General features: G+C 50.9%; 1 protein-coding gene across 1 annotated transcript; it reads right to left on the bottom strand.

Annotated features, from left to right (window-relative positions):
- Positions 1–4,013: 4,013 nt before the first annotated feature.
- On the bottom strand, positions 4,014–17,252 carry SCN2B (sodium voltage-gated channel beta subunit 2). The gene is made up of 4 exons (XM_066372458.1): positions 16,999–17,252; positions 9,000–9,166; positions 8,484–8,694; positions 4,014–7,825 (listed from the first exon to the last, which is right to left on the bottom strand). The coding sequence occupies exons 1-4, from the start codon at positions 17,066–17,068 to the stop codon at positions 7,626–7,628; spliced, it is 648 nt and encodes a 215-aa protein (XP_066228555.1). The 5' UTR covers positions 17,069–17,252; the 3' UTR covers positions 4,014–7,625.
- Between the last annotated feature and the right edge of the window lie 211 nt (positions 17,253–17,463).

The raw sequence follows: 17,463 nt of genomic DNA, 5'->3' as shown, positions 1-17,463 counted from the left end.
CTTCTCAACAATACCCCCAAGCCATGCTTGAATACCTTCCGGAATGGGGATCTCATTACTGCAGAGAAATTCAACCCTCTACACAGCTCTGACTTCCACTCGATCAATATGCCTTTGCCCAGCAACCCTAATGTTTCGCCTTGGGGAAAAATGGGACAAGTCTAATCTCTCTCCCTTGTGGCTATAGCCCCTGCCACTGTGTTGGCCAATAGCTATAATGCACACTTCCCTTCCTAGTGGAACACACCCTCTAGATCTGCCCATTTGCCTACAGGAGTGACTCTTAATTTGTTAAGGCAAACAGTTCCTAGTCCCTGTGCCACCTGTTTCTGGGAAATTTGTCTGTTTCAAAACAGAGACAGCTATGGTTGAGGTAAAGGTGATTTTGCCATTGTTATAAGGGAAAGCTCATCCCATGGAACCCCAAGTAGCCAAGCTGAGTGTCCAGGGACCCTTGGCCCCTCCCCTAGCACCTCCTGGATGGACTCTCCAGGTCATTATTGCCAGAGAAAAGGAAAAAGTTGCTTCTGCAAGCTACCTACTCCCAAAGCAACTCTCCCACGCCCTCACTTACTTCTGCCACTTCCATCCCTAGTCTGTCTCCCTTTTCTGGTCACAGCCCTCCCCAGCTGTACAGGGGTGCGAGGTTCTAGGCTAGGCTAGGCTACTCTATTTTAGGACCAAATCTACATCCATGTTAAGATGCCAAGCTGTAGTTCTCAACTGGGCTTCCTTCCCCAATGCCCTATGGAGCTTTTCCAACTGGGTGGCCAAGCCTGTCCCAAACGGAGGCTAGAGCCCTGATATCAGCATGGTAACAGACTGCCAGGAATGACTAGAACCCAGTGGGCTTCAGGGTGACAGGTCCGTGGGGGAAATGCCACAGGGCCATCTGGGAAGACTTCTTGCAAATCCCTGGCATCATGACCTTCTGAGCTCCCAAAATGCCAATGGACAAGGGCAGAAGACCTTGAGGAGGGGGTTCCTGCCTCTGTGCATCCAGCTGCCCAGCTCACATCCCACCAGGCACTGCCCCAGCCTCCTCTCCCTTGAAGTCTTAGATCCTATGCCCACTCCTGCTAGATGGAAGAAAAACAAATGACCTTTAAGGGCCCACCTACAAACCAGTCACACTGTCGGGTGTGGGAACGGGACTCGGAGAATTATAGCTAACAGACATGTGTCTTCTTGCCTGTGGACATCAGGTCAACCTCAGGAAAGCCTGTCCCTGGGGTAGAGACTTGAGTTCCAGCCCAGGCTCTGTCATTAACCAACTGTGTGACTTTGGATGAATCACTTTCTCTCTCTGAAACTCAGCTTTGAAAACTGAGCCCTTACAGGAAGTGTAGGGGGCTCTTCTAGTTAAACTCAGGCTCTGCTGGGGAGGGACAGGCAGGAGCCTGGGCTGATGTATGATGAGCTGTGTGCTAGGCCCAGACCGTGGGAAGGACAGCTGATCTGGAACCTTATGGGAGGTCCTCTCTTTGCCCCTTACTTATCATGTGACCTTAGCAAGTAACTTCCTGTTCCAGTCCTCGGTTTCCCCTTCAGGAAAATTGGGAGGCTTGGCCTGGTAGTCCCTGGGACCCCTCTCATACTGATGTTATAAAGGCCTACTTTCCCAGCCTGACCAGGCGGTGGCGCAGTGGATAGAGCGTTGGACTGGGATGTGGAAGGACCCAGGTTCGAGACCCCGAGGTCGCCAGCTTGAGCGTGGGCTCATCTGGCTTGAGCAAAAAAGCTCACCAGCTTGGACCCAGGGTCGCTGGCTCCAGCAAGGGGTTACTCAGTCTGCTGAAGGCCCACGGTCAAGGCACATATGAGAAAGCAATCAATGAACAACTAAGGAGTCACAACGCACAATGAAAAACTAATGATTGATGCTTCTCATCTCTCTCCGTCCCTGTCTATCCCTCTCTCTGACTCTCTGTCTCTGTAAAAAATAAAAATAAAAAAAATAAAAATAAAGGCCTACTTTCCCACCCCACTGCTTTTGGGCCTCAAGACCTGTCCTAGGGACTCCAAAAGCTTAGGAGTACGGGCCCCTGTTCCTGGCAGTAGGCAGTGAGCAGGCCAGTGGCACTGCCTGAGCCCTGTGAGGGCTCCTGCAGGAAGGGAAGGAGCAGTGGGAATGGGGGGGGGGAGGCTCTTGCATGGGCACCTCCACCTTAGTTGAGAGACACAGAGAGCCGGTGACCAAAGCTGAACCCAGAGAGCTAGCCCTTCCCCCACAAGACAGCTCATTCTGCAATCAGACCTACTCTTCCAGGCCCAGGCAGGCTGGACTAAAAAACATTAATTTAGGGGAGATGCCCGAGAAAAATTCAACCCTCCTAAAAGCCAGGCCCAGCTCCGAAGTGTCCTCTCAAGGTCTCTGAGAGAAAGGCCCTAGAGTGAGAAAGACGCTGTCTCTACCCCGGGAGGACCAGCAGGACTCTCAGGGATTTCTGCTGCTGAGTCTGTGTCCTTGCCTCAGTTTCCTGTTTATCAGAATATCACCTCTCTGACATCCTGTTTTTGGAAAGTTCCACAGAGCAAACACCCTTTTAAAATTATTATTATTTTATTTTATTATTGATTGGAGGGAGAGGCAGAGAGACAAAAACATCTGTTTCTGTACTGGGGATTGAACCCCCAACCTTTGCATATCAGGACAATGCTCTAACCAACTGAGCTATCTGGGCAGACACCCTTCTAAACCAGGGGTCCCCAAACTAAGGCCCGCGGGCCGCATGCGGCCCCCTGAGGCCATTTATCCGGCCCCCGCCACACTTCTGGAAGGGGCACCTCTTTCATTGGTGGTCAGTGAGAGGAGCATAATTCCCATTGAAATACTGGTCAGTTTGTTGATTTAAATTTACTTGTTCTTTATTTTAAATATTGTATTTGTTCCCGTTTTGTTTTTTTACTTTAAAATAAGATATGTGCAGTGTGCATAGGGATTTGTTCATAGTTTATTTTTATAGTCCAGCCCTCCAACGGTCTGAGGGACAGTGAACTGGCCCCCTGTGTAAAAAGTTTGGGGATCCCTGTTCTAAACCAAGGTAACTGGTTCTGTCACATACCAGTCACCACTGTCTAATGCTGCCATTTCCTTTCTGGCTTCTCTCTTGGTAGCAGTAGTAACTCTTGCAGGCATCAGGACTATCAGTATCAGGATCCTCCTGGAATATTCTAAAATGCACCTGGCCACTAATGACTGGCAAAGGTCTCTAAGTCATCAGGAAGCAAACAGAAATGACAAATAAACCAATAGAAAAGGAGGATCTAACGACTTCAGCATTACCTTACCTATCTAGAGATTGTGTATGTGTGTGTGTGTGTGTGTGTGTGCGCGCGCGCGCACGCACGTGTATAGAGAGAGAGAAAGGCAAAGAGATATAAGAACAGGGACCAGAGAGTAAAAGACCAAATGTGTTTGCTAAGTGGAACCCGTAGGCCAGGGGCGGCCTTTGGTCCTGACCTTAGGACTGACTCGTAGTACATAAAAGGGATGCAGCAGTACGCAGATGGGACATGAACACCCTGACTCTTCCCCCGCCACCCTCGTTTGTGAAGTTGCATGAGAGCAGACTCTGGCCAGCTGTCATCTGTTTTTCCCCGAATCTGGAGTCAGCAAAAAAAAGTCTGCCTAGTTAGTCACAGCTAAGAAACAGGGAGCAGGAAAGATGACCCACCTATTTGTGGAAAGAACAGACAACATCAGTGTAACAGTTAGCTTGGTTTAGAAGGTTGTTGTTGTTCCAGAAATAACCAAGAACCCTCCAAAAAGTGGCTTCTCAGCCACCCTGTCCCCAGGGTGCCTCTGGGAGTCTCCCAGGTTTCTAGGAAGACAAAGGGGAAGAGATGAAGTGTCCACCAACCAGAGTGAGCTAGAACCTTATCTTTGGTGGGGTCCTGGCCATATCAATGGTTTTCCCAGGAAGGGAGCATCAAGGGTCCCTGTCAGGATCCTAGCAAAGCCTCAACTTACCTCAGTTTCACCCCTGAAAAAAAGCCACGCTCTAGGGAAGTTCAGAGAAAACAATCTGTTTATTATGGCAATAGATCCAATCAAGAAGACAAACTGCAAAAGAAACTTGGTCTGCTCCAAAAAGCACACACATCACAGCAATTGGGCCACAGGGGACCATTTGAGTTTCTCTCCCCAACACCCCTTGCAACCACCATATAACACATAAAACCTTGAGAGTGCATAAGTAGTTGAGTTTTCCCCTCCAAGTACACAAAAAGCAATAAAAACATTCCATAATCTGACTTGTGTGAATCAACTCAAAACACTGAGAAATGATTATTTCCCTCCCCACTGTAACATTTGGGGTGGATATAGTGAGGTCTTATATTTGTATATATATCTATACCTATATAGAGACTGTGTACAGAGGCATCAGCAAGCTTTCGTAAAGGAAGACATATCAGCAAGAGGCACGGCAGAAGATACAGGCTGTCTGTCCTTAAGACATAAACAGGAAGGAAGATGTCATTATTCATCACCCGTTCCAAATGCACCAAGCCATTCTTATGGCCTGGGACTATCCTTTGGATCTGGCCAGTATTTCGATTGTCCATCTGTTTCACCTGACCTTGTCAATACCTATCAGCCCAACCTCCCCAAGGAGACTCCCAGGGAGAAATATGGACCCAGTCAGCTTTTCCTTTTTATTAACTGGGAATAGAGGTGATTAGTCCATATCTAAGGGGCAGATATCTCCAAAGCCAGTTCCAAGGCACCTCAAGGCATTTCAGTCCTGAGTAATTGTGCTTTGTTCTCATAAGCTAAATTCCATGGGCTGGCCAGCCCCGTCTCTTTTTACAAGGGCCCTTAGTTAGAAAGAGACAGGCAGGGGTTCTGGGAGAGCAGGAGTAAGGGTGGGGAGGGGTGCTGTGGGGGAAACCAGCAGACTGAGCCCAGCAGGCGCAGTGATGGGAACATGCAGTCAGAGTGGGGCTTGGACCCCACAGTGCAGAAAAAGCAGCAGCTTGCTGGTATAAACTAGACAGCAAGGTAGAGAGCTGGCAGCTGTGGGAACATCTCTCGCTTTCCCATCTCTGTTCACAGAAGCCCTGTTGGGTTCCCAACCTCCCTGCCCTGGGGGAGCAGCTCTGAGCCTTCCGGAGGCGATTCCGAGAGACTTGGGGAAAAGTGCCAATGAGCATGGGCACCTTGGCAAAGGTGGTTCCTGGCCCCTCCCCATCTGCTCAGGCCCCTGAGGCCCGTGGAGAGGACTTGCCCTACCTATGCCCCACTGGGTCAAGGCAGAGACAAGAAGGAGCACAGAAGTCTTGGGCTACTTTATGGAGAGTTAGGATTTCTTGGAATAAACCTGGGGAATCTTACAAATAATTCCTCTGAATGTTATGAGTCCTGGAAAAAGAAAGGTCCTTAGCATCAGCATGGATCCTCACTCATCCTGGGAGAGGCGGGCACTTGAGAGGCTGCCAAAAAAGTGGTATCTGCAAACTGCAGAAGTGTCTTACAACCACCCTTGGTTTCAGCTGGCATGAGGGGCCCACCACCCATCTCTCCCCTCTCGGTTGGTTGGCTTGAAAGATGGGCAATGTCTGCCTGGCCCAGGCATTCTGGTGGCGTAGCCTAACCCCTGGCAGTGTGTTGATTGGCAGTTAGGTACTGAGCAGAAGAGTTAGAATTTCCATGTGGACTGGACCCACCCTACCCAGGAGCTCTCTGGCTGGTTGCCCCCCCACCATGTCAGCCTCTCACCCTCTTCCCTGTTTTCTCTTTCTCCTTTCTTTGCATCCCTCTTTTCCCAGGGCTCAGATTCTGAAATTTCTTCCTTCTTCCCTAACTCCAGCCCTGGAAGCAGTGGCTGCACAAATGGAATTAGATGCACCAAAAAAATTCATCTTAGTCCCCACTGTGCTGACCTGGCAGTTCCCGACTCTGTTATGGCTTTGTGTACACCCCCATGGCCTGACACGGTGCCCGGCACACTGGAAGTGTTCAATAAATGGATGTTGAACTAAAGTGAATTAAACTAAATCTCCCATATGCTATTGCTCACTCCCCAAATTGACCATCTAATGGGCAGAGGCAGAGAATGGGCCCTGAGACTGTCACTGTCCTGGCTCTACCCCCTACCCCCAGACTCATTTCTGCTCTGACTCCCTGCGCCTGCCTGAGGCAGGGGAGGGGGCATTGTCAGCAGCTTTGTCCTCATTCCCATCATTCAGCCCTGCCTCAGTCATAGCCTGGACAGGCTGGACTCCTGGGAGATGAACAGGGCTAGATGGACGCACCTCCCCCCAGGACAACTATGGCTCTGTGCATTCAAATTGGAAACGGAGGGGCCAGAGGAAAAGATGACAGGACCCTCATTTCTGTCAACTTCCCCTTCTGCAGTATGAATGACTTGGTTAGTTGGTCTCTGAGGGTCTTCCAAGGTAGTGTTCTTCACAACAGCAGTTTCTCCCTTGGTCCCTCTCCTTCTCTTGAGATTCCCTCTCAATGAGAGTAAAATGGCAGTGAAAGTTGGCTCCTCACAGATGCTACATCCTTCCCCACAGGGAGCATCGGGGTAGGAGGGTGTGACATGCTCTACCTGGGACGGGGCCGCAGGACCCTCACGTCTCTCTCGAGGCACTCCCTTCCCTAGCCTCTAGTCAAGTCGGATGGAAACTCTGCACAGGGTAACTGGGAAAGTCTGAATGACCACTTCGAACGAAGCCTCCACTCCGCACATCAACTCCTCTGCCCGTGGCCTCCGTCCCCTCCTAACCTCAGCGCCTTGGCTGCTCCTGGCCCAGGCCGGTGGTGGTCACCCTTTTAGAGAAGGAAGTCTGCAGTGAACTCCATTTTACAGTGATTGAAGTTTGTCTCCTGTTGGTGGGCAGCTATGGTGGGAAATGACCACTACCTGGAACAACACGACCTCCCATGACCCAGCTGAGGAGCTCCTCAGTACTGTTTTCACCAGAACCCCCAAGGGATCAACAGCCCACAGAGAACCACATGGCTTCCATGGCAGCAGCCATCAGTGGGGAAGGAGGTGAAAGCAGAGCTCCCTGAACCAAAGCTCACCCCCATTCGCCTTCAATCTTATCTTTCCTTCAATGCCCAAGATGTGTGCACACTTGTCCCTTTAACATGCCCCACCCCCAAGTTAAAGGAACCCATCACCACCCCAGCCTGATAGGGCTGCCCTGGGCCAGAGGCGCAATGTCCCAGCCCAGGCCTTTGAGAGGCAGCACGGGAAAGCCTCTGCCCTTCCCACAAGTCCTCTCTGTCGCTGCCATCAGATAAGTCTGTGCACTGTGCAGGCTGGACAGCTGACCCCTCCTCCACCACTACCCCCCTTCCCGTTTCTCCCTAGGACCTAATACACACCTCCTGCCTCCTCTCCAGGCCTGGCAGGTTGAGCCCACTTACCCCCCCCCCCAGGACCCACATAGCCCACACACCACGGCAGGTTTCTCAAATGAAAGAGAGGTGGGTTACTGTTGGTGCAGGGTAGGGGGTATGAAGTGAGAGGTTCGGGGGCCACCAGGTCGGCCCTGGGATCCTGGTTCAAGAGAAGCACACTAAGAGATGGCAGGGGGTGCACATTATACAGGCAGAGGGTGGGAAGAAGACGGGACACGGGAGGGGCCGCAGGGCCAGCCGCCTGTTACTTGGCACCGTCGTCTGCATTGCCCTCACCATCTGTCTTGCCCTCCTCTTCTGTCTTCAGGTCATCCGTGCTCAGTTTTCGCTCTTTTTTCCGCCTCACACACTTCACCACCACCAGCACCAAGATGACCACAGCCAGGAAACCCCCCACAGAGGCACCCACAATCACCGCCACTGTGGAATCCCGCTTGGGGGGCTCTGGGGAAGGAAGAGAAACAGACCTGCTGAGCACTAGGGCTGGAAAGGGAGTTTTTCCCCCACCCACTGCTCCCACAGTATGTGTGGGTGGTCCTGACTTTACTCTCCTCCTAGAAAGAACTTTAGTCAAAGCCAAAAATCAACCCAAGCCATTTATTTACCTCTAAGTCCCCACCTTAAAATCACAGGCTGTCTGACAGCCCCAGGGGAGGGCAGTGTGATGTGGTAATTACAAGACCACATAAACCTGATTGTATTCTTCATTAATGGTGTGATCTTAGATAACTTATCTTCTCCAAGCCTCTGTTTCCTCATTTGTAAAATAACAGTACCTCCCTCTTAGGGTTTTAGGAGGATGGAATAAGATAATTCATATATAGAGAGTTTAGTTCTCTAGCGGAGATATAGTAAGTGCCCAATAAACAAAAGCTGCTATGATGAGTCTTAAGATCCTGACCCTGACTGATAGCGGTATAAGGCCTTTCTGAGACGCGTTCCCAGGCCTTAAGGACTGGAGGAAAGAAAAGGGATGCCTTGTGCCCAACACGAGCTCCCTCCCTTCAGGAGATCACAGCCTAGCCTCTCTGAAGTAGCCCTGAGCCAGTACTGCTGCCACAGTGAGCTGCTCTGCTCCCCACTCTGGCTGCCCGCCCCTCACCTTCCATGAGAACCTGCAGGTAGATCTTCCCGTGGCCACGGTGGCGGTCGGGTGGGTTCATGATGTAGCAGTTGTAGAGGCCCTCATCCTCGAGCTGCACATTTCTCAGTGTCACCGACACATCGTATTTGCTGGGGTTCCCCGAGAACTCCACGCGGTCCCAGAACCGCTCCAGCTTCAGGTTTATGATCTTCATGCGGAACTGGAGGAACTGGGGGTGGGCAGGGGACAAGACGTGGGGCTGGATGAGCAAGGACCTGCAAGGAAAGAGGCATACCCCTCCTCCCATGCATTCTCTTTACCTGGAAGACAGGCAGCTACCTCCAGATCTCCACCACCCTCCCCAGGGCCACCCCGGCATAACAACACACCTTCTACCGGAGTCCTCTGAGCAGACAGCCTACCAGGGAACCACAGGGGCTTGGTCCAGTGTAGGGCAGGTGGCAGAACACGGGGACTTCATGCTGCAGGGACTCCTGCCTCCTCCCCCAACCCCACCTCTATCCCAGGACTCACCATCTCCTCAGAGCAGTTACTACACTCTTGGTAGGTCCAGTTCAGGGAGAACTGTTTGTGGTTCACTCTGTAGCAGGAGTTGAAGGTGCAGGCCAGGCGGGCATCAGAGCCATTGAGCACGTTAAGGGTAGTAGGTACTGTGACTTCCATGCTCCACCCTGGTGGCACTGCGGACAAAGTCACAAGCTGGTGAGTATTCTGGCTGATAGGGCCAGGGAGGGGACAAGGCTGCTCTCTCTGGTGAGAAGTGGAGTGGAGCTTAGCGAAGGTGAGTTCATAATGGTTGGAATTACTCAGGGGGCAGGGTGGGGTAGGCAAAGGTCTTAAGGGGTTACAAATGTGGCCTTGGGGGAGAAATGGGGGGTGCAGAACAAGGTTAAGGTAGAGAGAGACCAAAATCATCTATCAAGCCAGGGACAGACAAAGGGCCCCTAGCCTCTCCCAGGACCATTATAAGGCAGACCCTCCACCTGGCCATCCTACTCCAGTCCCACCATTGCTGACTGCTAGCTGAAGACCTTGGAGAAAAATTTCACTGTGCTGGCCTCAGTTTCCTTCGTCTTCGCCACCACTTCCAAGCATCTCTGCTGAGCCAAAGCTATTCCAGCTGAAGCTGCAGTGACCCCAATGGGCAGGCAGCCTTGAAGGCAAACAGAGGTTCAGAAGACCTCACACTGCCCCCCAAGTTCAGAGCAAGTGCAGCGGGCCCAGCCCCAGCACCTCCCCTAGGCATCTGGCGGACAGGAAAGAGGGCAAACAAGCAGCGGGAGGGAACAGGTGCCCCAGAACAGACACAATCCCAAGGGACCAGCTGATGAGTCTACAAGGACAAGAGTCCCTTTGAAGATGTCAGGCCTAGAAACACTACAGCAAGATGCTGCCATGGGGTGAAAGGTTGGCAGAGTGGGAATTGCAGACCTCTGTGGAACTCTGTAAGGGCACCGGACTTGGCCCAGTAGGCCTGGGTAAGGGGCTGAGAAAGGCTCATCCTACTCTGACACAATCTAGGGCATATTTATTATACAATACATTTTAAAATAAAATATATATTTCCGATGGCTTTAGGCGACCCCTGTGTTTTGGTCATTCGACCCCCGCCGGGGTCGCGACCCACAGGTTGAGAACCGCTGATCTAGGGTGAGATGAGCAAGCCCCAAACCCTCCCAACTATAGCTGCATGCCTTCCATGGGACAGCTGGCCCACGGCATGAAATTTAAGGGGAAACCCACTCCCAAGGTCATGCAAAACCTCCTTAAATTTTGTACCCCAAGCACCTCACTTGCCTCATCCTAATCCTGGCCTTAATTCTAAGATTCTCTGCCAATATTTTCAAAACCTCATCCTAAAAGATTAATTTATTTGTAGTAGACAAACAGTAATATTCAGCATCAATCATTCATTCACTCATTTACCAAATATTTATAAACTACCTACTATGCCCTTCATTTCATCTAGGCCTTGGGGGATATTGTTATAAACAAGACAGGCAAAGTCACCGCAACATGGGACCTGTATTCTAGGAAGGGGACAGACATTAACAAGGAAAGAAAATAATAATGTGACTTTAGGCAGATACATGGCAAGGCTCTAAGAAATAAAGCAAGGTAAGGGGGGGGGGGGTTGTTTTATATCAGTGGTCGGGGAAGTCTGCTCGGAAGAGAGGACATATAAGGGGCCCTTGACTGAAGTGAGAGAGTGAGCCGTTTGAAAATTTGAAGAAATCAAGTTCTAAGGCAGGGAACATCAAGAGGAAAGTCCCAGTGGCTGAAATGAGCTTTGTGTGTCTGAGGCACAAAGAGCAGAGTGATCAAGGGGGCAAATGGTGAGACCTGAGGTCGCAGAGTCAGGCAGGGACCAAGTCAAATGGTCTGTGGACCAGAATACGGACTTAGGATCTAATACCTAGGAGTGAGACTGGAAGCCACTAGAGACTGGGAGTGGGGAGGGCAACTAGGAAGCTGTCAGTCAAGAGCTGTCGCTGTCTCTGCATGAATACCACCTGAGATCTGATTAGATGTGGGCTCAATCCCAGCTCTGCCTTCAGTCAGCTGCGAGACTGTGGGCAAGATCCTGTACCTTCTAAGCCTCGGTCCCTCTACTGGAGAATGCAGCTGACGATGCCCACTTCCCAGGGTTGTTATGATAATTAAATAATGGCCCTGGGGGACCCAGGTTCGATTCCCGGCCAGGGCACATAGGAGAAGCGCCCATTTGCTTCTCCACCCCCCCCTCCTTCCTCTCTGTTTCTCTCTTCCCCTCCCGCAGCCAAGGCTCCATTGGAGCAAAGATGGCCCGGGCGCTGGGGATGGCTCCTTGGCCTCTGCCCCAGGCGCTAGAGTGGCTCTGGTCGCAGCAGAGCGACGCCCCAGAGGGGCAGAGCATCGCCCCCTGGTGGGCAAAGCGTCGCCCCTGGTGGCGTGCTGGGTGGATCCCGGTCCGGCGCATGCGGGAGTCTGTCTGACTGTCTCCCCGTTTCCAGCTTCAGAAAAATACAAAAAAAAAAAGAGGCCCTGGCCGGTTGGCTCAGCGGTAGAGCGTCGGCCTAGCGTGCGGAGGACCCGGGTTCGATTCCCGGCCAGGGCACATGGGAGAAGCGCCCATTTGCTTCTCCACCCCTCCGCCGCGCTTTCCTCTCTGTCTCTCTCTTCCCCTCCCGCAGCCAAGGCTCCATTGGAGCAGAGATGGCCCGGGCGCTGGGCATGGCTCTGTGGCCTCTGCCTCAGGCGCTAGAGTGGCTCTGGTCGCAATATGGCGACGCCCAGGATGGGCAGAGCATCACCCCCTGGGGGGCAGAGCACCGCCCCTGGTGGGCGTGCCGGGTGGATCCCGGTCGGGTGCATGCGGGAGTCTGTCTGACTGTCTCTCCCTGTTTCCAGCTTCAGAAAAATGAAAAAAAAAAAAACATTAAAAAAAAAAAAAAAAAAAAAAAGATAATTAAATAAGATAAAATGGATAGAGCACAATGCACAGTCTGCCTAGTCGTAAGTACTCAGTAATAGGAGCTCTCGCCCTGAAAGTCCAAGTCCTGTCACCTAAAAAGAAAAGGCTTCTGGGGTAGAGTACGACCCCTATAGGACTCATTTTTCAGATTGTTCTGTTGTGCAGGGCCCTACTCAGACTGCAGTCTGGTAGAGGGAAGACCGAATCTTTTTGCTCAGGCTATGCCTTAGAATGAGTGGCCAGGGCCAGTGGGAAGGAGTTCTGAACAGGAGATGCTCTGCTGCCAGCCCCGGAGGTCAAAAGGAAGCACTAGATGGAGGTCTAGGCATGCAGACCCGTCTGCAAGGCCTTGGCTGCTGAGTGTGCACTGAAATGCCCATCAGGGAGTATGAACTAGGGCGGCCAAGGAGAACAGCAAAGCCCAGTTCCCCTCTCCCCACTTTTGCTGCCATTATGAGAGCACCTAGTACAGATCCAGGCAAGGAGGAGGTGCAGAGAATGCCATCACCACCCCCGCTCTGCAGAGGCAGAGAAATCTGCAGAGGAGGAGCTTGGCAGGGCCTTGTCCTGAGCTTACCTCATCTGCTGGGAGCTCCCTGCTTCTCTACCACCTTCCCTGGAAAGGGTCTGCTCCCTTCCCAGGGCCCCCAAGCCAAAAGGAGCCTCCAAGTGACACCAGGAAATAGGTGTGGACCCATCCCTGGCCTTTGTCCCACCCCAGCCCACAACATCATTTCAGTTATAACTTGAACCCCATGAGGCAGGACCCTTCACATTGAAGAAACCGGCACCCTGCTGTGCAGGAGGGCAGAGCCATGGGGTGCAAGGGAACTTTTGTAGCTGGCAGGGGGTCCCTCCCCCTAATTCTGACAGCACGGGTCCTGTAGGAAGCACTAGGTAGAATAGGCGTGCCCTCTACTGGTCAGAGAGGTCAACTGCCAAGACCCAACTGCAGAGGAAAGGAATAGGCAGTCACAAAATCACAGGAAGTCAGGAATTGTAGATCCAGTACTGTTTGTCTTACCAAAGGGGAAAGTGAGGCCCTGAGAGACACACACAGAGGACAGGGCAAGCTGGACCAGAACCATGGTCTCTGACTCCCAATCCAGGAGGCCCACTTCAGCCTGAGTCCTCACCTGGATCTCAGGCTCAAGGCAAGGACTGGTAAGCCTTTCACCACTCCAGGCCCTCACTAAAGACAAGGAAACCATCTCAAGGAGGTAAGAGCTGTAAGCAAAATCCTGGTCTCTTGATGAACACTGCTGCTTCAGTAAAGTACCAAATCCACAGCTAGGGACACAAAAGGATGAAATAATAGCAACAAAGTGCTCACTGTGTTCTAGGCCCTGTTTAAGTACTCTATAGATATTACTTTGTTTAATGCTCACATCTCTATTCCACCTGCACCTTCCAGATACGGAAACTAAGCACAAAGCAGTTAAATGAGTAGCCCAAGTTAGTAAGTGGCAAAGTGAGATTTGAACCCAGGCTGCCAGGCTCCAGACAGAGGCTTGAGGGGTTGAGGCTGGGTGGGGGTGTGATTGTTTTCCAAGGAATCTCAGGGACCAGACCTCTTGCTGTCTAACAGTAGGTCCAGCCCCCATGTCTGGGCAGGCCTGTCAGAGGGGCGTGGTTCTATTTAAAGGAGCCTCCATACAAGGGGAGCCCTTCCTGGTTCTCTGTTTGGAACCAGGTCTGGGACCTGGGTATGCTGATTTCCAGCCCCCCCCCAAAAAAAAAGGAAATGATGATCAACAGGGTGCAGCAAGGAGGTAGTATTTTATCTCAGTTCCCAAACATCGCTAGCACTAATCTTCCTCATTTTCTTCAAGGCACAGCTGGCCCCTCGGGTCCCGTGTCATCTAGGGTTCTCATGGGCCATCTTGCATAGATCACAAAAATTTGCTCATCTCCTGCCAAACACTATCTCCTACAGAGACTAAAAATTAATTCTCTTCACTCTTTCCAATCCTCTAGCAAACTATGAGGTATGTTTATTTTCTTCCTGGTGAAAAGAGAGAGAGTGTGTGTGTCTAAGCAGAGAAATTGTCTCCTCAATCTTCTGGGCCACACTGTCCCTTTGGGCAGCCCCTGCCTTTCAGGTGAGTATGAAACCCAGCGCATTTCTACACTGCCTTCCCATTCAGACGGGCACCCACCCCCGGTCCAACCCCATGCAGCCATGAGAGCGTTCATGGCTCTCATGAACCCCAAACCTCCTCTGGCTCCCTGATGCTCTCGAGGTCAAAGCCCAGTATCTTGGGCACAGCTTCCAGGCCTTTTGCAATCTGGGGCAAACCAGCATGCTCATCTCATGTCCCCTGCCAGCTTCCAGCCCTCCATGCTTCCTCCACTCCAGTGACCCCAGAGTTCCTGAAAGCACCACCTTCTTCCACTCTTCTTTCTTTCACACATGTTTTTGCTTCAAGTTGAGAAGCTAGTTCACCCTTCTGCACCCAGAGTCCTCCCACTCATACTGCAGACACCAGCTAATGAGGCATGGCCCCAGTGACAGCCTTCTGCCCTTTTCACTGCCTCCATATGACCGGGGGTCACAAAGGTATATAGTGGCCAAGACCAGGGCTGCCCTGCTCTTATCTTAGGCAGCATAATTAACATCCCAGCACCTGAGTTTTCTCGCCTGTGAAATGGGAGACAATAAGAGTTGTGAGGATTAAATAACTTACTGGTGTATAAAGCTCACAGCAGTGCCTGACACATAGTCCTCAACAAAGGTTAGCTGCTATCATCATCATCATCATTATTATTCTTATCACAGCATATTCAATGCTGGGTTGCTATTATTTGTTTATGTGCTTGCATCTCTTCAGAGGCTCTGGGGAACTGATTCTTATTCATCCTGGTATCCCTGGACCCAGGACAGTATGTGACACATAGTGGGTGCTCAATAAAAGTCTATAGAAGGAAAGAAAGGCATTGAGTCCCTGCCTCCACAAGCAGATATATGCAGTGGACTTGAGTGAGGACCAGACTCCACTTCTAGGCCTCTCCTAACATAACCCAGACTTTGGTAACCAGGTCAGTGACCACAGAGCCAACAGTCTTGAGAAAAACTCTAGGGAAACCCAATCATTTGGTTTATTTCTAGCTAAAAACTAATCTCACATGCTTTTGTCATGTGTACACAAAGTTCCCCAGCTCTGCAGTCATCCTCACAAATTCAGTCTCTGACACAGTCTCCTCCTCCCTTGTCACCTGTAGTATCTCTCCATCTTGAGAACTGATGCTACTACAACCCCCAAGTTCCATTGTCCACTGCGGCCATCAGCCTTGGAGTGCCAGGGCGTGCCTCATCACAGCACCTATCAAGTTCATGTTCAATGTCTCCCTTCCTATCTCCTCTCCCCACCCAGGTTTCCAGAGGCTTTAGCTTCCTGTCATCACCACGTCGCAGCCCCTATGCCCTAAGCTCTTCATCCAGGATCCACCTTTCCCTAAGTTACACCCTAGTCCTGGCCACTGAGCCTCCTTCCTTTCTTCCCTTAGATAAGGCTCTCACAGGCTGCCTCCCTCCAGTAGGAAGCTCCCCCTAACCCCAGATGGAGGCCACCTGTCTTCCATCCCCAGCTCCTTACTCTCAACTTTTTGCCTGCAATTGAGATCTTCGGCCACTTAGGTTACCATAGCAGTAACATTTCTTGAACGTTGGGGGCAGTAGAGTTCAACACTTAAGAACGTGCTGAAATCAGACAAACAGGTGTTCAAATCTTAGTTCACCTTAAACTCGTCATGTGATCTTATTGGGCAAGTTACTTTGTACCCGGTTCCTCACCTGTAATGTGAGAGTTATAACAAATGTTTTCATAAGGGTTACCTATTATTGAGCATATGACTCACTTATATGCCAGACTCACAAAACACCTAGAGCAAAAAGCAAAAAGCTGGAGAATGCAGTAGGTGTTTTCCAGGTTACCCATGGAAGAACTGGAGCTCAGGAGGGTCAAGTAACTTGCCAACAGATATGAAGTACATGACAATGGTGGCCTTAAACCCAGATCAGATGCCAAAGTTCATACTCTGTCACACAGTCCTGCTCTTTTGTATATGTCCAATAACTCGGCAAAGCTAATTGGTCTTATCACGCCGTCTTCCCGGGGCTCCGCTCTGCCTCTGTGTGGCACTCCTGCTGAATAACCCAGTACAGCACACCAGAGAGAGAGAGGTTCTGTGATATGGAGTATTCCTACGGACAGTCCTTGGGCTTGCCCGTCAATTGCTATACCAGCAATAAATAAGTTTAGGAGTAAGAATGAAACTAACTATAAAGCAATCTTGCAAATAACTCTCTTGCCCACCTGCCCACCAGAAAGTTCATGAATGATCAAATATGAAAATTAACATTCGGCTCTCTTGACAGGGCAGTCTGCAGGGCTAGGCTGGACACTGCACTGGTCCATGGTTTTCTTTCCTTCTTCCCGGATCCCTTCACTTGGCCCCTCCTCCACTCCATCTGGCCCAGAGGCACGTTCTGCTGCCACAGGCCTCCTCCACAGATCACTTCTCAAGCCTGTTTCCCACCCACTCCCCAATGCATTTCGAAAATCAATGGTGCAGGTTTTCAGGAAGTCAGATTCCAATTCGACTTTCTGCCCTCAACTCTCCCGCACAGTCTCTCCTAATATCCTAAATCCACCAGCCTCCCAGGATCAAGGTTCACAAAAGAAGCCCTTGGAGGAAGCATGAAGTCTCAGGACCCCACATTTGCATCAGCTTTAAAAAAATTTCGTGAAGAGACTCTGCAGATGGATCTATCCACCCCCACCCTCCATACACACACACATAGGTCCATTTCAAGGAAATCCACTCGGAAATCACCTCCTTTGACAAGTGTCGTCCCTGAGCAACACGCAGCATATCTGTAACCAAGCAGCCCCAGTATTACGCGGTCCCCAGCAATATGTCCCCCAGTTCTGGCACCTCCCTTCCCAAGGACACCCAGGAAAGGCTCCGGCAGCATCTCTACCCCCGCCCCATCCTCTCCAGCTGCGGCAGCACCGCTGGCCCTTCGGAAGCATGCAGATGTGCAGTCTGACTTACCCAAAGAGAAAAAGAGACTGAGCCCCGTGAGACCGAAGACAGGGCGAGGTAGCCAGGCATCTTTGTGCATTTTCAGAGACAGAGATGTTAGTTGGGAGGTAGGAGAGGGGGGTTTGAGGGGCCGAGGGCTACAAGGGAAGAACTGTTAGGTGCTAAAAAGAAATGCACAAATGTACTTCAAAGACACATATAACATTAAGGAAGCTTTATTTCCATCTCTCTAATATGGCCGGCCTGTAGGTTGCTACTAAAAGGAAAAAAAAAAAAGGGAGTGTGTAAGGGAGAGAGAGAGAGAAAAAAGGGGGATGGAGTAAATTCTGTGGTTGTTGGATTTGGAAAGCAGGTGGGAGGGCATAAAAAAATATTTCTGAAAAGAAGAAAGTTGCCCAGAAATTTTTACCCTCTAAAACAAGAACTAAAGCAAATCCTGCCTGTCTTCTTAACTTGGATAATTGTTGGGTTTTG

Source organism: Saccopteryx leptura, chromosome 1 (assembly GCF_036850995.1).
Source record: "Saccopteryx leptura isolate mSacLep1 chromosome 1, mSacLep1_pri_phased_curated, whole genome shotgun sequence".
Taxonomy (NCBI): Eukaryota; Metazoa; Chordata; class Mammalia; order Chiroptera; family Emballonuridae; genus Saccopteryx; species Saccopteryx leptura.
The sequence above is the reverse complement of the archived record's forward strand: the minus strand, read 5'-3'. Positions and strand labels throughout refer to the sequence as shown.